We start from the raw sequence: 27,899 nt of genomic DNA on the forward strand, positions 1-27,899 counted from the left end.
AAATTTGAGGGACTATACACATTTTCATTTTTTAATAAACCACATGGAAAAACAATACTTTAATAAATGTATAGGAAATTACAATTTAAAAATTGCAAATACAGTACATAGACATATACTATACTTTGATTTTAAATTACATGGACAAACCCCAGCTTCAAAATCTTTCTAAAATCAATCATATGCAAAATACCTGCTTTCTGAGGGGTATATCGAAAAGTATATACAATTTCTTAAACTGTGATATGGCTTAATAACATTTATTCAGAGAAGCATAAGGTTTCCAGATGTATAATATCTTCCAAGTGTAAAGAGGACTTACTGCCACTTTTTAATTATGTGTTGTAGTTATTTCAGAACACACTTAATTGCAGTATTTAAATGGACACTGTCAGAGATTTAACTGGGAAAGTGTCCATAGATGTTTTCCAATCTTACCAAAAATCAGAAATTGTTGGTCCCCACAATATGATGAAAAAAACAGGTTAGACCCTTTGTAAGGAAGAATTCAATGACAGGCTGGCCTGAATGCACACACACAATTCAATACTGAGCAACTCCCACTATTTCTTCTGTCCAAGTTACATGCTCCTACCAACATCACAATTTTCCTGACTGGTGATCTGTAAAACTATCTGAAGCCCTGTCTGGTGGGAATCACATGACAGAACTCTATTTAGGGTTTGTCAATGGTATTTTGGTTAATCAATTATTTGGAGATCAGACTTGTCTCTCCTCAACACAGCGTATAGCAAGGTGTCGCTATCCATTTGTGACTAATACCCAATAGGCGCATGAGCTAAGTTTGGTTCAGAAGCAAACTGAACCACATGAACTAATACCTAGGAACACATTCTGTAACTTTACATTTACTATATGTGAGATACAGTCAACAGAAAAATTGTCTAAAACCTTATTCCAAAGGGGCTCAAATTCTTTAAGAACACCCATTCATTATGATGAACCAATATAAATGCATAGAAAGAAAATAAATTTAGCTAACTGTGCTTGTTTCAGAAGTGAATGATTTTCTCTTATAAGTAGTGAGAATGGTTGTTTGAAACACGTGACTCAGTCTTATTAGTGATGCTCTTCCCTTGTTGCAGAGTGTAGTCTATTTCTATCACACTTATTCTGTAAAGTTCAGTATGCAGACAATCTGGATCAGAAACAGTCAGATGTTAAAAAAAAAAGGTTCTTCCCCATCTAGAAACACCTTTGTAAGTGGTGCTTTGTGTCTGAAAGATGTTCTTTCCTCACATTAAAATGAAAGGGAATCACATGTCTCTGATCTTGCCTGTGCCTCTTCTGGGAAAATTCTTCTGAAGACAAACACTGTCAGCGAGGACACCTGGGTTCAAGAGACAGAACCAGAACACTGGGACTCCTCGGAGCAGGAAACTTTGTTTTAGGAAATGGAAATACAGCATCCAAAGTTGAAAAAGAAATAGCAAAATAAGAAATCCTGTGATTTGGCAAATAATACTGATTGTGAAATAATACAAGTTGTGAGAATCTGGACTCACGTTACACAAGGCATAGCTAATGGAAAATGTACGTGGGAATTACAGTCACTAGTGGTTCTGCATTTCAAAGCTCTCTGAAATATGCCTTATGTAACTACATTCCCCACATTTTATTTCCAAGGCAGCTCAGTTGATAATGAAACAATAGGACTTTTCCTAAAATTAATCAAAAGGCTGCACCTGGCCAGAGTTGTGAAACATAGGTTTATGAACACAAGTAACTCAGATTATTTGCAAATGTTCATTAAAACACACTGCTCTGAAAAACTGCCCAGTTTTTATGTTGTGATCTGTTTTCCCAGGGAAAAAGGAACAATGCTAGATGTTTATCCACACTCAGCCACAGCTTCCCACAGGACAATGGAGGGCTGTTTCTCTGAGAGCTGGGTGAGGAGCATAATTCCTGGTTGTAGGTGGTGGCAGACCAAATGTTCTGTGTCTGAAGCCGTGCAGGCCCTGTTCCCATCTGCTAGGATCACATCCTTCTCTGTGGCTTTTGTCAAGTTACAGTTAAATCTATCAATTCTCATATTTCACAGACTTAGTAAAGTATAAGTACAAAATCTGTAGTTCTTGCTACAAAAAACAAAGCACAGGAAACTTCATGTGTACCTCATTTTAAACAGAACCTGATAATTAAGATTTACAAAAGTTTTCGGTGTTTCTGCATTTTACAAAAGGATCCTTTTCAATCCTCAAGTGGATTTTAGACTGTTTTACCCAAAAACTTTTCAAGGAACAGGTCAATGTGAAAAGTCAGATACACGTATTTAAGAGAAAGGAAAGTTTACGAGAAACAAGCTTAGTAGATACGAGAAACAACTGCAAATATGGGAAAATCTATGATAATATAATGAATAGTCTTTTCTCTTGGTAGGTACCCAAATCCATAAATGCCCAGATGTGCCCTGAAATGCTTCTGTTATTCTTACTTGCCTTTTATATTTGAGTATTTTTATTTAAACAGTGTCTTTGTTTTTGCTTTTTGAAAAATTAAAATCATTATTTTAAATGGATTCACAATAAGAATCCCATACATTTTTCAACTCAATTCAACAAACACTGGGCTTTATGAGGTGCCATTAACCCTCATCAATTCTTTTGTTGGATACCATCAACTCTTAATCTTTTAGGTAAATCCAGGTTTCACCTTAGGTTCACTTATAGTGGGGTACTTGGTAGAAAGTTGAAATCTGTTGCCTTCATTTATGTTCTAAGTCATCTACACACCTATCTAGGATTTTGGTTCAACTTGTGTGGTACGCGTTTACATTACTCTGAATGGACTCCTCATGTGAATAAAGATAATCTCAAAACCAACAGCCAAATGAAACATGAATATTCATGGTTGCCTCTTTAACTATGACCAATTAGGTTGCCTTCAGTTTGGAAACATGCTTAGCCTCCCTACAACACATTTGATCTGCCCTATTTCAGTGCTTTAACACACATACAGAGTTGAAAACCCTTGAAGTTTTTGTTTTCTCTTCCCCCAATCCCTTTGAGCATTTCTGCTATGGTGTTATTGAAAAACTTCAAAATTATATTTTAGGGTTTCTGGAGTCCATGGAGAATCCCTAACCTATGTCATCAAACAGAAATTCTCTCTGGAGGAATGTGGTTAATCCTCCTGTGAGAGGTGGGTATCACCAACGAAATCTCAGCCCTCCAGAGTTCTGCCCTGAAAGGGCACATGCACATGAACTGGTATGGCGGCAGGGAGCAAAGTACCAGGCAAACTTTCGATACAAAGCGTAAGGCAGTTTTTAAAAAGACAGAGCATCATCATTTACATTTTGCAGTCTCTGTTATTCTTAAGTAAAGATAAATTCCATGAACGATAAAAGTGATTTCAGGAAGACTTAGATCTGAAACTCCATACTCTGTCCTTGCTCTTATATTTTGTTTAAATTATCCTATAGTAATTTGAGTTAAACTTCTGCCATTTAGAATACTGAAAATATTTATTTCTAATATTTCCTAAATAATTTAATGACAGTGACCACAAAATGTAAAGATTTGGTTCTGATAAGATTATAAATAACCAATAACATTAACTTTGAGATTTAAAACCCTGTAACATCTGGAAAAAGTTGTTCATAAAGTATAACTATAACATTAAGACTTATTTGTGAAATAAAACATTTCTGAAACACTTAGGAATACATGCATATTCCACTCTGGATAATTACTAGTACTTTCTGAAACCTGTTGAGAAATAATTTTTGTAAAAAGAGAGCTTGGTGGCAAATTCCAGAAGCTGGGTGTCAAGATTATGTTAAAAAAAAATTTAGTTTTCCAGCACTGCTTGATATAAAACAGTCTTTGAAAAGGACTTTTAAATGCAAACACAGAACTCTTGATGCTTCCTGTAAGACATGTACTCTGTCATAATTAATAAAGTATGGTCTTGGATTGTCTTCTATGAGGTAACTGCAGAATCACGTCTCATTCTGTAAACCGCGTTTTGGAAACATCTTCATTTGAAAAACCATGGTGAAGTCTCATTTTACCATTAAACAGTAACTAGAACTACTGGGCTGACTGTAAGACCGGTACGTGATGTAGACACAGCTGTCAGGGAGTCTACTTTCTCATTTAGGTGTGCATTTATTGCTCTCAAGTCTGTGACTGCAGGATAAATAAGGCAGTAGTCCCCCAAACATCTAAAATTAGGAACTGGAACTCCGACAATTTGCACAAGTTCTGTCCACTTCTTGCCTGTAACTCTGAAGCTCAATAGTACATTTATACATGCCAAATGTGTTCAATAACATATGCTTTGCTTTGGACTGTACTTCCTCCCATTTAGATGAACTTCCAGGAACTGCAATGTCAAGAAAATATCATTACTATTCATTATACATAGTTACACATCAGTGAATAAGACAAAGGAAAAAACAATCTTAGTATAACGTGAACATATTTTTATTAGTTTGATTTCTATCCTCTGGAAGCTATTCTGTCAGAGAAGTGTGTCAGCATGCAAAGCCTGAATGGCGTGTCATTATCTCAATCTCTCCAGTCCACTCTGAGGTACAGAAAGAATACTAGACATCACTTACAAGTCTTTCACCTTTTGTACTTTTAAAAATAAACCACGTGCATGTGCTATTTGATAAAAAAATAAAAATAAAAAGCACCAATCTGCAAAATAAAGAAATAAAAACACAGGGTCTAGCTTTCTTATGTAGAAAAAGTATGGTAAATATACTTAATGCCTTTAATCTGAAGGCAAAAATTTGTAATGTCTCATCTCAAAAGAGATCAAAGTCACTGCTCTGCTATCAATACTGACCTGCAACTTGCCTTTTGAAGAGCCCACACCTCCCTTAAAACAAATCTTTCCAGCAGAAACGTCTTCCTACTTAATATAAGCACAGATTTTAATTCCAAAGATAGAAGTCCACCCACCCCAGCGTTTACCGTCGGTGACATACTTAGCTGTATGTGCACTATGGCAGTGGGTTTTCCTGAAGTGAGAGACCAGACATTTAAATCTTCCACAGAATGTACATCTTCTATTTTCATCAAGGCTTCTTTGATATAGTCTACATTCAAATGCCGTGGTACACCTATTAGTTTAGAATAAATCATTTATGAGTAAAGTTTATTTGGGGAAAAAAGTTATACATTATTAGTATGGACTTTTTTTTTTTTTCAAAACAAACCAAATGGCTTTACCAAATTCATTTTAAATGAATACTTTAAATATATTAATACTTATTATATATTAATTAATATAAATATATTAATTAATATATTTATTAAATATATTAATACTTTAAGATAAACCATGAACACCTAAAGCAGATATACACAAGAGGTTAATATTTTTAAAATGTTCATTTTCATTAAAAAGGAATGTTACTCATACCAGAATACTTCATTAACAAATAGCTAGAACAGATGAAAAAAATCCAATGATGATAAACCTACTGTTGAGAACTTATATTTACAGGCTTACACTTACTAGTAAAGTAGGATGTAAAAATATAACAAAGTAGCAAATACATATTAAGGAATTAATAAACCCCTAAATATATCTGCTTTAAGAATCAAAATAGTTGCATTCCTGTCCTAGCTCCACAGTTTATTAATAGTGTTGCCTTAAGTTATGCTACCCCTCTGAGTCTCAATTTTCTTGTTGGTAAATGGGGATAATAATGTCTGCCTTACCCACTTTTCTTAGCTATTATGAGGACCAAATGGATAACAGATGGGAGAGTGCATCTATTCTTATACGTTTCTATACATGTAAGGTGGTGGTACTGTAGTCTCTCATAAGCATCAGTAAAAAAACAGGACAAGACATGGCTCTTACCCTAGATGCCCTCCACCCCCATCCGATTTAGAAAAGTAATAAATCCACAATGGGGATATTAGTGAGATCTTACCTTCTAATATTATAACCACTGTGTCCCATATGATGCGAAATGTTGTAAAAGCCACAAGTAATGAAAATACATATGTACAGATGGGATCAGCAATCTTGTACTCTGGCTGTAAGGTGAGGGATCAAAATTGTGTGATTAAAAACTGACAGACGTAAAACAGACTGAAAAGCAGAATAAGGCATACTCTGTTCCCTGTTCTTTAGCAGGACTGGAGAATACCTTTAAAATTGGGATATTGCAATTGAGAAATAATTTCACTCTTTCCTAGAATGTTTAAATGTCTTTCTTCATGGGATCTATTTACAGAAGTTTAATTGTTCTATTGCTGTTTTCCTCTGTGCCTTCTCTAAATCTTCCCTCCAGAAGGAGTTTTAGCAGTCATCTATCCGATTTAACTCCCTCATATTAAAGAGGAGGGAACTCAAGTTTAGAGTTGAGGGACTTGCTCAAGGCCAAAGCATTAATGGCAGAGCCAAGACTACAACCAAAATCTCTGGATTTTACTACAGTGCACATTCTAGTACCTGGCAGTTCAGTGACAAGGCTTAAAACTGAGTTATCCAGTGATGGCACTACCAAAGCCAGCTACAGATAAGTTACCATAAGATGTGACAGAGCTAACAGAAGAGCTATACTAGTGGCTCAATCAGGCTTGTGTAATTGCAAAATGAATAGGATTGGCACTGGTGTCCATTATACTGATTAAAGAGAATCACCTTTGGTTTTAATGTTTAAGTTAAATATATTTCAAATAGAAAAATTAGCAATTATCTTACCTTGAATCGTATGATGTAGGCAGCTATTAGCACACCAACACTCTGCACCAAATCCCCCAAAGCATGTACAAATGCAGCTCTCACTGCCAGGCTATCCTGGCCATGGTTGTGTCCACACCCAGAACCTGTGGTAGAAGAATTTGAAGGCAGGGAGTGGGAATGGGCGTGATGGTGACCAGACTGGTTCAATAGAAACCCCATTCTGTTAAAAATAAAAGAAAACATTATTCTTCTTCCTACCATTATTAAAAATATTTGTTACTAATCAGACACTAATGAGGCAACATGGAACTCGTTCATTTAATAAATATTTGAGTATTATGTATCAGGCACTGTTTTAGGTGCTGGGTCAAAACAGTGAATATGACAGACATATCCCTATCCCCATGGAGCTTATGTTCTAGTAGGGAAGGCAGAGAAGTAATTAAATACCTAATGTACTACTGCCAGGAGATGAGAATGCTTTGAAGAAAAGCAAAACATTGCAAGGGGATGGAGAGTGATAGGGAGAGTGGTCTGAGAAGGCCTCTCTTAGATTCCATTTGGGCAATGACTTGAATGAAGTCAGGAAGCAAGCTGTGGGAGAAGAGTGTTCTAGGTAGAAGGAATACGAGGGCAAAGGTCTTGAGATGATAATGTGCTCTATGTACTTAAAATAAGGATCTTATCAAAAAGGCCTTGATAAGGACTTTGGACTTTATTCTACGTATGAATGAAACCCACTAGGACAGGGACGGGCAAACATTGGTCTGTAGACCATATCTAGCCCACTGCCTGTTTCTGTAAATAAAGTTTTATTGGGACACAACCATGTTCATTTGTTAACATACTGAATGTGGCTGCTTTTGTTCTATAATAGCAGAGTTGAGTAGCTGCAAAAGAGACTGGCTCTAAAAACCTAAATGTTTACTGTCTGGTCCTTTACAGAAAAAGTTCGCTGACCCCTGACCCCAATGATTAAGTATGTAACTTAAAAATTTCATAGTTTTGCGGAGAACAATTTGGTAGTTAAAAAAAAAATCTCAGTAACATAAAAGAATTATAGAAATTAAATAAAACAAACTTTGTCCTAAACTCCCAATTATTAGTCAAACTTCAGTATCACTGAGCAAACTAACAAGGAATTTATAATTCTAACAGTGTTTTATTAATATTTATAAGAAAAAGTGATGTACTAGTTTATATTAAAATGTCACTGCACATTACTGAATGCATGTATGTCTCTAAGTTCACAGTATTTGAAAATATTAATGTGAAAAAAATAGAGTGTATAGACATCATTATAATGGTGGATACATGTCATTACACATTTGTCCAAACTCATCTATATACAACACCAAGACTGAGCCTCAATGTAAACTATGGACTTTGGGTAATTTTGACCTATCAATGTAGGTTCATCAGTTATAACAAATGTGCTACTCTAGTGAGGGAAGCTGACAATGGGGGAGGCTATGCATGTGTGGAGGTAGGAGATATATAGGAAATCTCTGTACCTTACCCTCAATTTTGCTGTGAACCCAAAACTGCTCTAAAAAGTAGTAAAGCCTATTAAATTAAAAAAAAAATAGAGCTTACATTACATTAACTGCAACTCCAACAGCTGCGGTAATGAGCATTATATCTCCATTTATTTCGTACTTCATATGGATAGTTCTTTGGACAGCTTCATATAGGAGGAATCCCATAAGTATATACACCAACAGCACACTAATCATGGCTGACAAAACCTCTGGAGCAAAAAATATAAAAAAATGTATTTGCAGATGGTTATTATACTTCATATAAATTAAAGACATGGTTATTACACTTCATATAAACTATATACAATCTTTTATTTATATCTTCTTTCCTCTAAGGAGATAGAAGCACTACATCATTTTTGTCATGTTATTTTTCTTAAAAACTTTTTATTATTTGATACAGAACATTTTTTTAAATTGGATATAACTGACATGTTAGTTTTAGGTATACAACATATATATATATATAGATATATAAATATATATATATATTTATTTAAGTGTTTAGTAGTTTGATTTAGATCCTCCACTAATTCACCCCTATCATATCCTACCATCCCTTCATTTCTTTAGGATTAAATTATGTATATTTATAGACCATGCACATGGTAAAAAATGCAAAAATGAGAAAAAAAATATTTGTAACATGCATGACCACAAACTAATTTCTTAATAGATGAGTATACTTACAAGTCAATAACAAAATGAACCCACAAGAAAAAAATGGGTGACAAACATAAACAGTTAACACACAGAAAATAAACAGAAATGGCCAATTTATCAAAATCAGTCTTAATATAACAAATTCAAATGAGAATAAAATTCCTTTTTGGCTCTTATTAAAATTGGCAAAGATTAGAAAGTTTGATAATAGCCAGAGTTAGCAAGGACATACTGGTGGAAGGACCAAATGGAACTATCACTTTGGAGAGCAGTTAGTAAAACTACTCAAAATTCCTTGATTCTAGGAATCTATCTGATAAGAAACACATCCATATGTATGTGAAGATACCTAGAAGGTTTTTTACTGTTTGTCAGTAGTATCAAAAAAAGATCTGGAGACATCACTAATGAGAAACCTAATAGATAAATTATGGTATATACATATAATGGGACACCATACAGCCGTGTGTGTGTGTGTGTGTGTGTGTGTATGTATATATGTATATATACATATATATGTATATATATGCACATGCATACACACATATATGTGTGTGTGTATATATATATATATATATAAAAAATTCAGCAAATTGATACTCACAAGAAGGACAAGAAAACGTTACATCTGGAAAGTGAGAGTAGGAGCTTAGAGAATTTATTTTTTACTTTATTCTTTTTGGTAATGTCTGGAAAGTTTTAAGTTTTTAACCACAAACACATATTACCTTTAGACTAAAAACAAACACATTTTTTTTTATGTATGCAGGTATTCATGAGTATACTCTAACCCAGGAATTCCTCTTCTAAGAATGATATACACACTCTTGCCAACTGAGTAGCACTTGTACAAAATAAGGTATATTATGAAGCTACTCATCAAGCATTGTATGCAATAGCAAATAATTAAAAACAACAAAAAAGTAATTAGTAGAGGCCTTATAACATGGGATACTATGCAGCTGTAAAAAAGAATAAGGCTCTTTATGTTCTGATAAGGAATAATCTCCAAAATACAGAGTTATGTGGAAAAAGCAAAGTACATACCAGTATGTATGGTGTTACCATTTGAGTGAAAAGGAAAAAAAATATATAAATAATCTGTACATATACTCTCTGGAAGGATGTACAAAATACAGATAAAAAACTGTGAGGAGAATGGGTGGTTGGGAGACAGGGACTTTGCACTATACATGCTTTAATATCTCATATGGATTTTCTACCATATGAGTATAAAGTAGAAATAACTTTATATCTTCAAAATAACAAAAAATAGGGCAATGTGAAATATATACATTAAAATAATCAACTAACATTATATAAAACATGCTGATGTTTAAAACAATAAATGCAAGAAAATACTTTTAAAGAAAAATTTTCTTTTAGAGAACCCAGGCATTAATACCATGAAATGTTAAAAGGTAAAACAATCTGGAAAAACTGTTATCTGGGTTGACTCATTGCTCAAAGGTTTCAGGCACTTCAAGTATACCAGATGGACTTTGACACCCTTTAATTCCAACATATAAATTACAACACAGAAAAATTATTTAGATGAAACTCCAATAAAGTCTTGTGTATCAACAAAACAGATGTTGGGATAAGACAAAAAACACAATTCCTATTTAAAACTATGGTATACCTATTCCTGAAAACATCATGCTTTGAAAGACACACAGGGCTGAAGAAGACAGAGACAAGACCAACAGAAATATACAAAGTTGTAGAGAGACAACCATTTTAAGTCCAGACTCTAAGCTCCTTGAGAATAGGACCAAGCTACATTCCATGTCACATTTACTGTAGCACTTGGCAGAGTGGCCAGCATCTAGTGGGTACTCAAATATTTTTGGATAAATTTTAAAAAATGAAGTTAGGTTGAGCAAGGGAGGATAAAAAGACCATACGGGTAAGAAATTTAAACTAAATATGAATAATAGGTTACTGCAGTCCCCCCTTATCTGCAGTTTTGCTTTCTGTGGTTTCAGTTACCCACAGGTAACTGTGGTCCAAAAATATTAAATGAAAAATTCCAGGTATAAACAATTCATAAGTTTTAAATGATGCACTGTTCTGAGTAGCATGATGAAATATTGAAGTGTCCCACTGCGTCCCTCCTAAGATGCGAATCATCCCTTTGTTCTGTGTATCCATGCTGTATATGCTCCCCGACCTACCCTTAGTTGCTCAGTAGCCCTCTCAGTTATCGGATTGGTTATGGGTGGGGGGGGGGGGGGCGGGAGGGAAGGGAGAGATAGAGAGGCAGATAGATCACATTCATATAACTTATAATATATTGTTATAATTGTTCTACTTTATTATTAGTTCTGCTGCTAATCTCTTACTCTGCTTAATTTAGAAATTAAACTTTATCATAGGATGTATATATAGGAAAAACAGAATACGTAGAGTTTGCTATTATCCACAGTATCAGGCATCCACTGGGGATCTTGGAATGTATCCTCTGCAGATAAGAAGGACTACTATATTTACTAAATCAGGGACTACTATATTTACTAAATCGCCCCCCAAAAGTAAATAGGTTAAAAGAGAAGAATTAAGCCAAATACAAGACAGAAAACACACAGAATTTCTTAAGTTATATCTGCTAATGGTAAAATAAACATATATAAATAATGTAAAGAAGAAATAATTAAAATTAAAAATTTTTTAAACTGTAAAATCTCATGTACTAGTGGCAACCTCATTTTACTCACAGAGAACTTTTTTCTCTTTAAATCTGGTATTTAAAAAATACCAATCTTTCTCAAACTCTGCCAAAAATAAATAAAAAAGAAAGAGAACTTTAATTATGTGTCAAGATTGAAGCTAGCAGTTAGGCCACCATAGTTTTTAAGGTGCCTTAAAATCTTAAGTATGAAATTATAAAGCAAAACACTTTACATTTAGCTATACAAGTTAATGACATGTGATTGCTTATGAAAATCTAGAACCAATAATTAAAAATTCTTTCAAAACCTCCTATAATTAGGTTGACCATACTTTCCAGTTTTCCCAGCATAGTTCCAATTCATGCATGTTGTCCTAGCATATTATTATAAGTGCCCCATTTCACTCTCAAAAGTGTCCTGGTTTGGATAATAAGTTACATAGTTACCCTAGGAGGTCTGCCAAACAAAATGTTAGATGCTGGGTTAAACCTGAATTTCAGATAAACAACAAATAATTTTTTAGTATATGTACGTGCCATGAAATATTTCAGACATACTGGGCATCCCTAAGAGCCACGTGTGTATTTGCGCATATGTCAAATCTGGTACGCTCACATCCCAGTGATAATTTTCTGAAACACTTAAAATCACCTTCTTGTGAACACTCAGATAAGGCGAAACAACCTTCAAAATAAAGTAAAATAAGAATCAAACTAAAGCCTAAACAGAGTTCCTATGCAAGGAGGATTCCTACCCTCAGAAGGTCCACTAGGCTCCTGAAGCTGAAAACAGCAGTTTTCCACAGTAGTTTTCACCTAAGTGAGGTAGCATAGAAGGAATCCCAATGCCGGTCCACAGTTAAGAGTAAAGGAATTCAGCTGATTCCCAGAAATTCCCAAATGATATAAGATATTACTATAAATGCTATCCCTTTTCCAGCAAATAAGGAATGTGCCTTATATCCAGTTCCTTTGGTGAAAAGCAAAGACATTTAGCTATTATTTTTTATTCTAATCTATTCTAATTCTACTCATGTCTTCTAGCTAGAAAATTGATAAATACAAAAGAAAAAAAAATTTTAAATAGATATTTAGGCCTGAGATTTACAAATGAGAAGTATAAGGCACAGATAATATAGCTAAAAACCCTAATAGTAGAAATATGACCATTTATTCTGATAAAACAGACAAAAAGCTCTTTCACTGTGAATAAATTAAACTGGTGAAATATCATGGATAGGACTAATCAGTGTTTAAAATTTTTTCCTAGTATTTTTAACATGATGGAAAGCAGATAAACATAGGCAAGATTCTCTCCCCCCAATCCAACCCCCCACAATGTTTAAGAGAGAGGGACGTTTTCAATCAATAACAAAATTATGACACCCTCCAATCTTCTCATTCTTGCTCTGGGTTGGTCTCTGGTCACATAATGTATAATTAAGTTTTTCAAGACAAAAGGCGTGCACAGCATATAGATTTTTCATTTTCTAAGAGAGGTCCAGGAACTTTAACAACTGTGTAAGTTACTACTCTATTAGCTTTAGGAAAACTTGACTAAATGGAAATTTAGCAAAAATGAAAAACTGTTGAATGAGATTTTTATGGAAATTCTAGAAAACCTATCATTATAGTAGTTCTAACATATTTTGCTACTTAACACATAAATAATTAAATAAGTCTACCTGGCTGAACTGTAGCATTGAAGGAGGGAGTAAGATGAGTGAATATGTGTTTTTTGTTATAACATCACTCGGGTCTTTTTATTCAGCTGAAATATAAACAAATGTTTATGGTCAATGATCTAATAAAGACCAAAATATACCCTAAATTTCACATACAGAGAATAAACAGTTTTAGTCTGAGTGGACAATAAATGGTAAGTGGAAATATTAATTTTTAAATTGGAGAAAACATAGCTGATTATCAAATTTTGATAATATGAAATATAAAAGATGTTTAATGCACATTTTAACACATCTATAAACTGCCCAAACTAGAGGTTTTCAAGATTCATATGATAAATGTTCAATACTTCTCTGTCCTTCTGTTAGTCTCCATCATAGTACCTTATTCTTTCTCTTTGTAGCATTTAATATAATTAATGATTATGTTGTTTGTCTACAAATTCACTGCCCGCCTCCCTACCCTATATTATTATTCTTTCAACAGGTAACTACTGCGTGCCTACTCAGTGAATGAGTAACAATCTGCTTCAACTATGTAAACTGCACTCAATCTAAGCATATTTGCTTTTTTGTGAGTGCTGCTTAGATGTACTGGCCTATCATAACTGTTAACTTTGCTAATGCTATGATGCCAACAATGAATACATTTCCCTTAAATTATATAACACTTGTCTTTCTATTGTCTCAAAGAACTATATATAGCACATATCTAAAGAGATTTCAGAGGTCTATAAAAATCAATAGGGAAGGAGAGTGGAGATACATTTCCTTCTTCTGTGCTATTTTTCTCTTCTATCTTCTTCCAACAGAAGATAGGAAAGAAATAGAAAAATTAGTGGGATGCATTGAATTTGCCTAGGACTTCCAAACTCATATTTGTATTTCAGCTCAGCCAGAGACAACCCTACAGCACTCAAGCTAAAGGCATCATGGAGGATTTTCAGTGGCCCACTCTTGCCACCACAATGCCAAACCAAACTGCAAAGTTTGTCTTTGGAGAGCCTCTCACCTCCTATATAATCTATTTCCTGCCTTCTTACCACTCTATCCATCCCTATGCATCCCAAGATGCTCAAGACTCCAGGTAGACTTCTGGCTATCCAACAATGGCTACCTCACTCATGTCTTTCTTCTGCCACAGTAAAAAAACTCCCATTTCTAGGAAGTACCTATTCTTTTCCTATAGATGTTCATGTGATATGAATTAATTCTAAGATATGAATAATGAATAGGCATAACTCTTGTCATGGGTGGGAGGAAGATGTTAAAATGAATCACTAACAGGAGAGGAGATTATTTTTTTGGCTGCTGTATGGGGGAAGAGATTTTTTTAGCTGCATACTTTCTGCTCCTTTAGCATCAGAGAATAAAATAACAAACTATGTAGAACTGGTATTATAACCATAAACCTACCTCAGGATAACCACCATCTAGCCAGATTGGCCAAGGCTTTTGCTCAGTAGAAGTACACATTGCTACAAAAGACTCCTACACTGTCACTTTGCCATTAACCTAGGCTGATGGTCTGTATTGCCAAAGCGTATATCTTGCTTTTTATTTCAAATACAGACAACTATGCTTATAACAGTCCTCTCATGTGACCACTATCTTTATCTGATCCATGCAGCCTCTTCAGCCCAAGAACTGGAAGAAAAGCCATATAAATAAAGTCAATTATATTCATAATCCACAGAGAAAGAAAAAAGAAAGCAAGCAAAGGGATGGGGCTGTTCTCTTTAGAAAACAGCATTGTTCCTTTGTCTGGGAGATAGTGCCATTCCTCCTAAGGAATTATGGGATTTCTCCCACCCGCAGTGTAGTTTCATTAAGTTCTAAGATGGCATACCCACAGTCAAATAAATCCAGGCATTTAAAAACAACTCACATACAGAATCTACTCTGCTCTCCCTCTTCCCACAAAAGAGCTGCTATTGTAGCTCACTGTAAAGTAATAAAGAAAATAAAAGAAAAAGAAAAACCTGAATGATTTTACACAATCTATGAGCTCACATAAAGGAAAAAAAAGGTACCAAAAGAATGCAACTGACTCCTGGAATAGCCACTTAGGCTTACACTTCAGATCTAAAACTACCTTTCTTTCACGTTGACTGAAGGATTTTAGCAAAAATAAATTTTGTTTTATTGCCAGAAGTGTTACCAAAGACCCAAGCCAAAAAGCACATCTTTTAAAATTGTTATTTAATCATTTTACTTTTCCCGAACTACCTAGCTGAGACAGTTATGCTGAGAGGATAAGAATTCTGATTAGGGGGAGAAGGGAAAGCAGGCAATTTTGAGAGATATAAAGAGTCTGGGTAAGATGATATACTGTCAGGCAGAAGAGAAAAGAAAAAGAAGACCGGAATTAACCTATACTGAGAATTTACTCTGTGCCAGGTACCATGTTAGGTACTTACACTTTATCACTCTACCTTATGTATTTTTTACAATTATGCAATGCAAGTATTATTGTCTCTATTTTACAGAAGAAACTCATACTTAGAAAAATTAAATCATTCTCCAAAAGGTCATATAGCTAGAAAAACTGCAGATCTCAGATTTGAACTAAAGACAATGTAACCACAAAACTCTAAAAGTTATAAGTACCAAAACAAATAGGATTGAGTCCTCGCTGTGATAAGAAGAAACTCCCTTCTAACTAATTTCTTAATTACCCAAAAGGACCTATAAATCAGGCTGTACCATCTAGCTAGGCTATGGATCAAATAAATATGTATAGTCTAGTTTGTGAACATGACCACAGTTTCAGAATTATAAATAAATGTTTTATAGAGTCCCAAGTATTTTAATCCCAAAGTTTCAAAACACCCCTTTTCCCAGTTTGGAAACTGGTTTAATTTGAGGATTGTGAGCTATACTAAATTATCTGTTTCATTTACTCAGCCTGACTATGCAACAATTTGATTAATAATCTATTATACAGCACTTATTAGTGCCGGACACAGAGTTTAATATTATCTGTTCCTGTCCCTATGTAATTCATGGTCTAAAAGGAAACACAGTTTCATAATAGCTATAAAAATGTGATAAATGCTATCAGACATGTATAAAGTGTTATGAGAAAACGAAAAAGGGAATAACTTTAGGAAATGTTATTACTACTATCTGATTACCATTTACAGACACATATCTCTAGGTCTAGAACTGGGTATATAGTATGCTGCCTTTGCATAAGAAAATATGGTAGGGAGTGGGATATGAACATACATATGCATTTACTTATAATTTCAAAAGGAAATACTGGAAAGACAGGCCAGAAACGAATTAAAATGGCTGCTAATAAGGAGTTGTGTGGAGGATTGGGTTGGAGGGCACAGAACTAAAGTAAGACTTCTCAATACATCTTTTCCTCTAAAAATAATTTGACTTTTCAATGTGTTTTACATATTTACAAAATAAATCAACAAAGAAAAAACCAACCTGTCCTACCCGCTATGCCATCAAACAAAACAACAAAATTCAACAATAGTAACAAACCAAAAGTTTCTAAGGGGGATTCCTTCTTCAGTGTTTTTCAGGACCTGAATCTCTAAGTCTTGGTATTATAGATCACAAGAGGCACACTATTTAAATGTGTCCAATGTAAACATACCTTCTCCCACAGAACTTTGAGATTACTCATGAAGCAGTGGTATTTTATGGAACACAGGGACAGCCACTACTTTGGTTTATAGTTTTATTCAATTCTACATAACCTTGTTGTCTTTTTAATTCTATACAAGCTACCACAAAATTTTCTCCATTACTACTAACTATTACTTCAAGAATAGAGTAAGTGATATATCCTTATAAGAGTTTGGTATACAAAGAAGATCCCAAAAGGCCCTTCTAGTGTGAAGGCTTGGGTCCCTCCTTAGCTCTGGATAATATTCATCATTATATATCTTTACAATTCTCTTTATTTAATTTTTTAAATGACTTAAAAATTCAGATAAAATTCACATATCATAAAATTCACCATTTTACCAATCTTAAACTATACAATTCAGTGGATTTTAGTGTATGCACAAGGTTGTGCAACAATCACTACTATCTAATTCCAGAACATGCTCATCAACCCAAAAAGAAGCCCTATACTCATTAAGCAGTCACTCCCTTTATTTTTCAAGTTCTGTTTTACTGAGGTTCTTAGTAATACAACTTCAGACCTCCTAGATGGTGCTTTTATATTTTTTAACTTTTCTTCCTGTTTTTATCTTTTCATTGTATATTCTGGGAGACTTTCTTGATTATGTTTTCTAGTCCTTCTTTGGAATTTTTTTTTTTTAAATTTCAGAAATATTTCAAAGAGCTTGTTCTTATATGTTTCTATTTCAAAAATATTTTACTCTTTTATTATTCTGAGTATATTAATAAGAGGATTTAAAACATTTTCTTCTGTTCCTTAAGTTAATTCTCTTCACTCTAGTACTAATTTTTCTGTTAGTTTAGTTTTGTTCACTTTCTTTCATACTGCTGTTTTTTCTAACTTGCAGAAAAATCTTTGGCTGTCCGGTCACATTTAGGGTGGAACAACAGGGAAATTATCCTTTGTAGAAAGGAAATGCCAGAAGGATAAGCAATCAACTAATTAAAATTGTTACTAATAAAGGCTGTAAGGCAGGGCAGACTAGGACAAGTATTATTTAGGGTAAGTAGGTAGGGGACCAACCTATGAGGCTGCAGAACCCTGATCTTAGTGTGAAAAAGACTTCTTTTGGAGCACCAACGTCCACACTAGAAGACTAAGCTTTTCCCCAAACATTTCCTTCAATTTCTTTCTAGAACTATCTATTGTTTTTTTTTAGAGGGGAGGGGAGGAATGCAGTTGGCCTGAGTGGAGGTGGAGGTAGGAAGGAAGGTAGGGGTCTAGTCAACTAACTAGTGGGAGCAGCTTCCATGTATAGTCATTCAATTAATCTTCCTTGTTTTCAACCTGGATTCTGACTTTTGCTCATCTCTGTTCCACGTCTTCCTTGGAGATGTGTTGGGCTGATCCAGTTCCTAACTTAGTGTACTCCAGGCTGTAACTTCATAGCTTGTATCTTTCTTCACTCCACACCCATTTACTTTCCAACTTCCAGAAATTTCTGGAAATTTCTCGTTTATTGGTGACCCAACCATTTGCTTTTCTTTGTTGTTTCGGTACTTTTTATTTCAATGGACTCTCAGAAGAGACAGGAGTCAAATGCTGATATCTTGTCCATCACCTTGAACTTAGTATTTTTACGAAAAGGGAAAGATCTGACTTCCTATGGAAATTTGCAGAGACACAATAGGACCAATCAGTTCAATTTTCTCTCATCTTTTCATAGTGCTTGTTATCTATGAAGAAACAAAATGACTATCTGAATACTAAGTACTTCTTTAATATTTAATAGAATTTTCATGATTATTGGTATTTAGCTTATATGTAGGACTTCCTATGTTCTGTTACTGCATGTTTCCAGGGGTAGAGTGCCACTGTAATTTTTATTAGAGTTCTAAAGGGTCTATATCCTAAAAGAGGTTAAGAACCACAGGACTAAATGAAATGTACTCTCAAATAGAACTAGAGGGTAAAAATCCCTATTCCATGATGTTATGTTTTCGATTTTAAATTGTAGGTGTTTAAATCAGAAAAAAATTAAAATTTGAAAATAATTTTAAAGTTGTAAAAAAAACCTCAAGGCAATCAATAAATGAATGTATAATATGTTGCATTACAGTGGCTTAAAAAATAACAGAAAAACCTCACTCAAGGCTTTAGCTCTCTTGTACAGCAGTTGAGAGTCCTGAGGGGTGGGGATGCCACATAAATTCCCAACCTGATGACTTGGATAGCTACTTGAAATATAGCCATTCAGCTACAATGTCAAGTTTTACATTAGAAGACCCAGTGATTAAATCAAGATTAGGCTAAAAAGTAACAAAGAAGGAAAGGAAATAATTGATTGATATATTAGCCAAGAGTGTCAGTGTCTCCATAAAATAAAATGACAAGATGTTAATTCCGGTTCTTTAAGACAGAAAACTTTGCTGAAGCTACCTAAATGTCAACTTCTGAATTCTAAGCAAGTGACATGTGGTCATATGACACTTCATATAATAGTTCAAGTAATTATTTCATATCTATTTTAAAAATAAGTAAAACACTTAAAAACAGTAAAAGCATGAAGCACAGCTGTATGGATAACAGTATGTATAATTTTAACCTCTTAGTTAAACATTAATATTTAATATTAATAAATTAAATATTAAAATTTAATAAAATGTGTGCATTGTTAAAAAGAAAAATGGCACTTGTTAAAACATGGTAAAGAAGACTTTGTTCAAGAGGGGAAGCTATTAAGATAGGTATAGGGACCACTGCCGTGGAATTTTACAGTGGGGGAGAGATTGGGCTCAACTCTGAATACTGTATGGGCAAGTAGGAATTTATAGCTAAGAAGCAGGGTGGGAGTCAGTGGATGGAAAATTACTGAGAGGAAACATCAGGAGAAAGGGGGATTCTGGCTAAAGTGATCTCACAGGATTCTTGCTGATGACAGGCCAGCGTGAGGAGACATCAGATATTAAGAGTAGTAGGTTCTGTTAAATTCGGTTAGCAAGGTTTTTGCTAAAACTAGATTTTATAAGGAAATGCACACATGGGTTTGGGAGAATGTTTAGGAGACTGACTAAAGGTTGGTCAAGCAAAGAATCTTTGTCAGCATTTAAGGAATTATGTTGATACAATGGCCTCAAAGAAGGTCAGCCACACAGTATATGTTATATGTATTATAGTAATGCTTAAAATCTGGTTTACAGTAGCTTTGGTTGGAATACCTGAAGCGAAAGAAAGAAGTTAATGCTCATTAATGAATTAAACCCATGTGGTTTTGCTTGGTTCAATAAACTGAAGGTAAACTTTATTCTAATAACATCTGAAGGACATAGGAAACTCATTTAAAAATTAATAATTACCATATAATTTTATATGTGTTAACTGTTTAGCTGACTAGGCTGAATGTACCTTGAAAGATATGTATTTGAATGAATCCTGTTGTTCTATTTTCATTGGCTTTGTTTATTTCAACAGGCTATCACCAGAAAGATTTCAGTTAATCAAAGGTTATAGTTCATTGTGGTTTTACCATAAAATTTGACAAACAAAAAGAAACTGCCGGTTACCCACCTAAGCGATGAAATCCAAAGGTGAATCTTTTCGTTGGTGATTTGGAAGACAGCCACAAAGCAAGCAGGGTCAGTATGATAGCACTTAGATCAGTTAACATATGAAGCGCATCTGTCATGATTGCTAGGCTATTTGCAATATATCCACCTTAGAGCAAAGGTGAGAGGGAAAAAGAAGTTAACTAATATAATAAAAGTAAAGCAATCAAGTCAAAAATACATAACATCCTACAAAATATGAACTTTACAATTAAATCAAGGAAACTGAAATTTTATGCAAAACATTAAATATGCATGTTTTTCTACTGAAAATGCCCATTTCAATAAACAGATTCTCTGAGGAGTCAATGGACCTTACAAAAGTTAAGAACCACTAAACTTGGGGCTAACACATAAAGAGAAATTTTGTGTTTAGTACTGTAGCCTTTACTTATTAATTCTACTGTCAAACAGTGAAATTAATAAACACAATATCTAAATATTTCAATAATGTTGAAGAAAAAGTAGGTGTTCCCCTGTTTGGGAAAGTTTGAACATAAAATCCAGCTGAAGAAACTCATAAAATGTACATTAGTTCAAAACAAAAGAATTGATTGATTCACACGGATATTGATAGCAATGTTACCGAATAGAGGGATAAAAGGTAGTATTTAGAATACAAAATTTTCAACTTTATATCGATTTTCCAATTCCCCCCAATGTGCGTGTATGTATACGTTGTTCCAGATGGTCAACTAATTTTTCTAGCACCGTTCTATGAATAAGCTTTTATAATACAGAGTATTCAAACTTTTATGTGTATCGGAATCATCTGGAAGGTTTGTTAAACTACAGATTGACTGATCCCACTCCAGGAATTTCTAATTAAGTAGGTCTGGATGGGGCCTGAGGATTTACATTTCTAACATGTTCCCAGGTGATGCTGATGCTTCTGGTCTTGGTACCACGCTTTGAGAACCACTGTTGTAATGTATAGTGGAACTTCATGATCAGGGTGTTGTTCACATGTGTGCTGAGCTACTGATCGCCCTATTCCTTGGATATTTGTGCAGAGCCAAGAGTACTGGGAGAACTGGGGCTGGTGATCTTGTGGTCACATCCATTTATTCTGGTGTGCTCTATACAAATATCATTTTTTATGTATTCCTTGACATGAAAAATCTGGAAATCACTGAGAGAAAACAGTTGGTTGATTAAGAATGTGGCACGTTGAAATCTGAGACTCTGAGCAAGTTACTTAACATTTTTGAGCCTCAGTTTACTTATCTATAAAGTGAGGATAATAAAGCCAAACCATCTAAAAGAACTTTTTGAGATGATGGAAATGTTCACATGTGGCTATTGAGCATTTAAAAATGGCTTCTGCAATTGAGAAACTGAACTTATTTTATTTTAATGAACCTAAATTTACAGAGCCACATGTTGATCATCAGCAAAAATAGCTCAATAAAGATCTCTGAAAATCATCTCTCCCATAAAAGCAATAAGAATATGGGCAAATATTGTCCAAATTAGCTTTCTCAGAACTCTGGAAATGAACAAAAGGCTGTTACGGTAGCATTTATTCAAGGAAAATGGATGTTTCTTGGTAAGAATAGTGAGCTCTGTAGTGTTTTTAATGTGTCTTATACCCATCTCCCCCTCCCCAGCTTTTTGGTAGCCTTGGAAACCAACAAGCAGCAATCACAGTGATAGTACTGAACCCTATGTATATACTATGTTTTTTTTCCTAAACATATAGTAAAAACTTCAGCATGGCAGCCACTGCAAGGGATGAAATGGGGCTGGACCTTCTTACCTGCAAGACTGTTTTTGACTTGACTTGGAGTTCTGCCCTGTGGAAACCTCAGGGAGTGTTTGTCAAAAACAATCAGAGGCAACAGGTAACAATGTGTTCTGAAATTTTCTACTGAAGTACACAGTTTGCTGTGTTTTTCTCGACTCTTCAGTTCTGGGGTCATTTCTTAAAGTACAGTAGTATCCACTTGTCTTCAGGGGATACATTCCACGACCCCCAGTGGATGCCTAACACCATGGATAGTACAGAACCCTATATATACTATGTTTTTTCCTACATATACATACCTATAATAAAGTTTATGGTTTTTCTATGGCATATCTAAGTTGCCAGCAATCCCACTTGTGCGTTTTGGGGGTTGGCTATTATTAGGTAAGAGTTATTTGAATACAAACACTGTGATATCTGGACAATTGGGAAGGCTACTAAGTAACTATTAGAACGGGTCCAGTGTACACAGCATGGATACCCTGGACAAAGGGATGATTAACGTCTTGGGTGGGATGCAGCAGGACAGTGCAAGATTTCAGCATGCTGCTCAAAACAGTGCATAATTTAAAACTTATAAATTATTTCTGGAATTTTCCATTTAATATTTTCAGACTGCAGTTGACCACAGATAACTGAAACTGCAGAAAGTGAAACTGTGGATAAGCGGGGAAGAGTGTAATATCTCAATAGTTGGTTTTCTTGGATCTATTAAGTCAGTTCTCTCTCATCAGTTTCCTTTTTAGTTTCCTAAATTTGTGTTGCTATTGTCTCTTCTCCAGTTTCCCCCCTTGAGTGTGTGTGTGTGTGTGTGTGTGTGTGTGTGTGTGTGTTTCCCTTTATTGAAGTTTAAGAGAGGTTTCAGGAGAGAGTACAATTAGATGCATGAGATCATTTGCCATCTTTACCTGAAGGTCTGTTTGCATTCACTTTTTAAGCTTTTGCATTTCCAATAAAAATGCAATTGTTAAGGTATTCAATAACTGTTACTAAACCCAATGGATATTTTAGTTCTCATTTATTAGAACTCTCAGCAGCTTCACCTTATTTGTTTCCACTTTGAAACCTCTCTTTTCTTGGATTCTAAGATACCTGTTTGCTTTCTGTCTGACTTCTAAAGTTGGAGTTCATCAAGACTTGGGCTTTCTAGGTGATTCTTTCCCACTCCTATGTTATTACATACTGTATCTCTACCTTGACCTCTATTCTGAACTGTAGAGTCATATGCTCACTAGACATCTTTACATGGCCATTTCACAGACATATGATAATATATTTAAAATAAATCTGATGCCCGTGCCTAAATCTTGCTCTGTATTTTCTCCCTGCTTCATAAATGACATATATTTTCATACACTCAGCTACTTAGGAGAGAAACTTCATAAGCATTCCTGACACTGCAATCCCATCAACACCCACACTCAAACCACTACCCAATATTGTCACATGTTACCTTTAGAATGTTTCACAATCAGTATTTTTTCCATTCACTCTAGTCCAAGTCATAATCATCTTTTCTGGATCTCTGCAATAGTTTGTTTCCATTCTTGCATCCTCCAACATATTCTCCAAATAAGAGCCAGAATAATCTTTTAAAAGGTAAATCCCATCATGTCACTTTCCACTTAAAAGTCTTCACTGGCTTCCCACTGTATTTCGAAAACCTACACTCATTTAATATGGCCTATCAGGACTTGCCTGTTCTGGTATCCCTCACTCTTTCCCTCTTGCTTACTACACTCCAGCCAAACTGGCTTTCTTTTTAGGTCACTTTAAAGAATTGCAGGTTTTAGGACCTTTGTACACACTGTTCTCTTCACTTGGAAACTCCTCTATTCCCTTTGCTTAAATATCTCCTGCTATTTTTTTTTTTTTTTGTTTAACTGTATCTGGCTCATGTATAAACTATACCCCACTGGTTATGATGTCTTATAGTGACTTGGTTTTTTTTTTCTTCATAGCACTTAAGACCATCTGAGTTTTAAATTTACTTGTGTATTTATTTAACATCTGTGTCCTCTTAGATTAAATGCTTCAGAGAGTAGGGATCATAATAGTTTTGTTCTCCATTGTATATCCAGAATACACAGCACAGTGCTTGGCATATAGTAAGTACTCAAAAAATACTTGCTGAATGGAAGGAGGAAAGAATGGACCTTGTATAAGGTCTCAGAGCAAGTTAGTGGCAAATCCAAGATTAAAAATCAAGTCTCCTTTTTCAGATCTTTAAATTACTTTCTGCTTCCTAAAAATAATGCTTTATTTCTAAGTGCTTTTGACACACTTAATAAATACTCTCCTGTATGTAACTTAATTCTATGTAACATTTTGAATAATAGTGTTAATGCCTTATCCTAATGCCAATCCTAACAGCTCTGTATTGTGTAACAAAAGATTTTCATAATTGAAAATAAAGTCAGTATTCAAAAGGAAATAATTATTGTGGCTTTCACAAAACAACATTTATCAAATAAAGAGATTTTTAAAATGGCAAGTCAGAACAGTTAGGTCTTAATATTTTTTACTTAGGCAAAATAAACTCTAAATTTCACAGGGAAACTCTGCAATAATGTGATTTTTAACTTCAAATACTGAATATTAACTTTAAGAATCACTAAGTCTGAATGACTCAATATTCGAGCTGTATGAATTTGGGCAAGTCACTGAGTTTTAGTCTGCTGACACCCTGCCGTCCGTGGCCACAGCTTCACTCCTGTTTTTTAATTTCTTCACATTTAAGCATTTATAACACTCTAACACAATAAAAAAAAATTAATTCAACAAAAAATTATTGGGTGTCTACTCTGTGCCAGTCGTTGTTCTAGGTGCTGGGAATTCAGCTCCTATTTCAGTGAAGAAAGGCAGATATTAAATAAGTAAATACACAAACAAGATAATCTCAGATGCTGAGGGCTTTTAAAGTGGAGGACAAAACAAGGGAGAAGAGAGGTCAGTCAGAAAAGGTCTCTCCAAGCCATTTTCTGAGATGAGATGATAAGAAACTTGCCAAGAGAAGATTTGGGAAAAGGCAATCCATATAAAGCAGTTTCCCAAGCTACAGGCCCTGACGACGAAATCAATTAAGTGGGCTGGGACCACAGTTGAAAAGAATATTAGCACATATCACATGAAATAAAACTTTTGTTTCGGTTATACATATATTTATACATTGTGTGTATGTGTATACACATACATATGAATGTGTGCACACCTACATGAGTCACAATGTTAATTGTATTTATCATAGTGAGGTCAACAAAATTTAAAAGCCACTGAGGTAGAGGGACCAGCCAGTTTGAAGGCCTTATGGGCAGGAAAGAACTTTGTGAATTGTAGAGAGAAAGGTGGCCAGCTTGGCTGAAGTGAGCACTGGGAGGAGTGATATGAAATGAGGTAGGAAATGTATACAATTTTCCTACATTCAATCTCCAACCAGCCCTTTAAATCTGGACTACCACCTCTGTTCTCATCATGGTTTATCACTAGGAAGGAGACAACATCAGAGAATGGTTTCCCTGTTTTAATGTCACTTTGTAAACAGCCACTAAGAGAAGTTACACTAATGGGACTATGAAATTAATCTCTCAACAAAATATATTTCATAGTGAATCTATTACTTAAATAATTAAAAAATTAAAAATAAAACCAAGTTCATCAATCCTGGGGGAGCCATTTTCTGGTTCCTTTCAGTTCTTCTTTATAGTGAAAAACTTTTAAGTTAGCTGATAGTATTTAATTCTGCAAATCTCTTCGCTATAAATCCAAAACGAATGGTATAAAGAGATCACTTAAGCCAAATGAGAGAAAAATCAGGAGACTGGGAATGTAGATGTGGCCCTTCCATTACCATCTAATTTCCTCACAATTTATTTAAGTTACTCTCTGGGCCCTCAGATCCCTAATGTGGAAAAAAAGAGAAGGTGGAGCAGGTGTCCAGGAAGGTTCCTCCATTTGTACTGTAAAATTTTATGACTCTAAGTAATTTTAGAATCATTTACTATTTTAAACGTTGCAAAACTAACCGGGTGTTTTACCGGAGTTGTTTTTTTTAAAAGAGGAAGTTACATGATACACAATGAAGATACTAATATAATAAGTTTATGTTGTACATGGGTTGGTCTGCACTTTGGAACTGTGTGGCCTTTTCCCATCACAAGACATACGTATCTTGATAACACGCTTCCTGAAAAGAAAGTTTAAATCTCAAATCACATGTAACTAAAGCTTGATAAATGGAAATGGCAAGTGAGTTGGCAACACAACTCACCTACAAGTTCTCCAATCATGAAAAGCAAGTACAGAACGGCAGCAATGGTCAACCTGGTTTTCACCTTTCTCTGCTTCAGCAGCTCTCTCCGTTTGCTGCAGTTGTCACAAGGGTCCACCTTCAAACTCAGCTGACTATTGGTCAAAGGTAAGTCCTGGTCCAGTAGGGAATCATCGTCGCCCTGGAGGGCTGCGTGTGCCCCGTTAATAGGCCTTTCCGGGGTTTCAGAACCATCATCCGCCACCACAACTCGAAGTTTATTAAATCGAGAAAGCCCCTCGTACCCAACCTCGTCCGAGAAGTCAAAGGCGCTGGTGTCATTCAAAAACAGAGGCGCATCATCCTTCCTCAGCAGAGATTTGAGGCGCTTCCACGCGCCCGATCCGGCCATGGCAGAGGCCGTGTAGCCGCGGCGCGGAACGGCTCGGTGCAGGCGGACGGCCGGCGGCTCCTACTTCACCGGAGCGCCAGTTCCCGATGGCACTGCCGCGCATCCCTCCCCATCCTGTGGAAAACGAAACACGTTATAAATTAAAGGCGCCCCATCACAGCCCACAAGTTCTGAAGCCCCGGGCAGTGGGGGGACGCAGGGCCGGCTTGGAGACGCCAAGGCTCCGCGAGGGGGCGGCACGTCTACCTGGGGCGCTGCCACGGGGCCGCCGCTCATCTCGCCCCCAGCCGGCTCGGTAGGGCCGGCTCGCACAGCTCGGCCCGGAGCCGCGGGGCAGCGGGGCACACCTCTCGCATGCAGCACCCGCAGCTCCAGGCCGGCTCCGCGGGTCTGACAGGTTCGGGGCCGGGCGCCCGCAGCCGCCGCCTCTCCCTGCTCCGCGCGAGGCCGCGCGCGTGCGCCGGAGCGACCGCGGGCGAGGCGCGCGAGGGAGGGGTCGACGCAGGGACACGCAGGCCGCAGCGCAGGGCTGGGGCGCCCGGGAGGGGGACCGTGCGGGGAGCAGCGCGTTCCCCGGCCCTTCGTCCTCCTGTCCGGGTCTTGGCTGCTGGGCCCCGCGCGCCTGCCTTTGCCCGAGATACACTCACCGGGGAAGCCAGGGTCTCCGGCGCGGCCCTTCCACGTCCCCTCGTTGTGAGACAGATGTAATCGGGGTCCGTGGACTCAGTGGGCAGAATCGAACGGTCGGACCGCCGGGGCTGGGGAGTTCGCGCCAACGAAGGAGGGCCTCGGGAACAATCTTGGGTCAGATCTTGGTTGCGGAGGCTTGGCAGAAAACCAGTTGAGCACTTTCTTGCTAGATGGGAAGCCAAGCAGCTTTTCACTCTTCGAATTGCTGCCTCTCTGGCAAGTTGGCAAAATTTGCTGCCCAGTCAGGTCAACTTGGAGAGGGCAAGGCTCATGATTGTCAGCAGTTCTGTGTCCTGATTTATATTTACCATGGTTTTTTCAGCTAATGTGTTGTTTGTTCTCTGTGTGCCCACTGCACATTCCTTT

At 36.1% G+C, this 27,899-nt stretch overlaps 2 protein-coding genes across 3 annotated transcripts in view; one reads left to right on the plus strand and one right to left on the minus strand.

Annotated features, from left to right (window-relative positions):
* The window catches only part of LOC118600453, a 41,074-nt gene that overhangs the window by 11,780 nt on the left and 1,395 nt on the right, over positions 1 to 27,899 (plus strand). The gene's annotated exons all lie outside the window — the stretch shown is intronic.
* On the minus strand, positions 18 to 27,745 carry SLC30A4 (solute carrier family 30 member 4). 2 transcript variants are annotated; one of them, XM_016153198.2, is made up of 8 exons: positions 27,491 to 27,745; positions 26,453 to 26,957; positions 20,401 to 20,547; positions 8,278 to 8,431; positions 6,700 to 6,901; positions 5,924 to 6,029; positions 4,967 to 5,101; positions 18 to 4,353 (listed from the first exon to the last, which is right to left on the minus strand). In XM_016153198.2, exons 2-8 carry the CDS (start codon positions 26,841 to 26,843, stop codon positions 4,199 to 4,201), a joined length of 1,290 nt encoding a protein of 429 aa, XP_016008684.2. In that variant the 5' UTR covers positions 26,844 to 26,957; positions 27,491 to 27,745; the 3' UTR covers positions 18 to 4,198. The 2 variants fall into 2 exon arrangements, with proteins under 2 accessions (XP_016008684.2, XP_016008683.2); XM_016153197.2 differs by lacking the exon at positions 27,491 to 27,745 and adding an exon at positions 27,090 to 27,286.

The sequence above is a fragment of the Rousettus aegyptiacus genome, unplaced genomic scaffold (assembly GCF_014176215.1).
Source record: "Rousettus aegyptiacus isolate mRouAeg1 unplaced genomic scaffold, mRouAeg1.p scaffold_m13_p_3, whole genome shotgun sequence".
NCBI classification, from domain to species: domain Eukaryota; kingdom Metazoa; phylum Chordata; class Mammalia; order Chiroptera; family Pteropodidae; genus Rousettus; species Rousettus aegyptiacus.

Bases quoted from the DNA above. Each gene is read 5' to 3' on its own strand.
- SLC30A4 (XM_016153198.2), bottom strand. From the start codon at position 26,843: ATGGCCGGATCGGGCGCGTGGAAGCGCCTCAAATCTCTGCTGAGGAAG. The intron at 20,548-26,452 runs GTGAGTTGTGTT...CTTTGCTCTAAG, and splicing joins CATGATTGGAGAACTTGTAG to GTGGATATATTGCAAATAGC. The intron at 6,902-8,277 runs GTAAGCTCTATT...TATTTTTAACAG, and splicing joins GGAGTTGCAGTTAATGTAAT to AATGGGGTTTCTATTGAACC.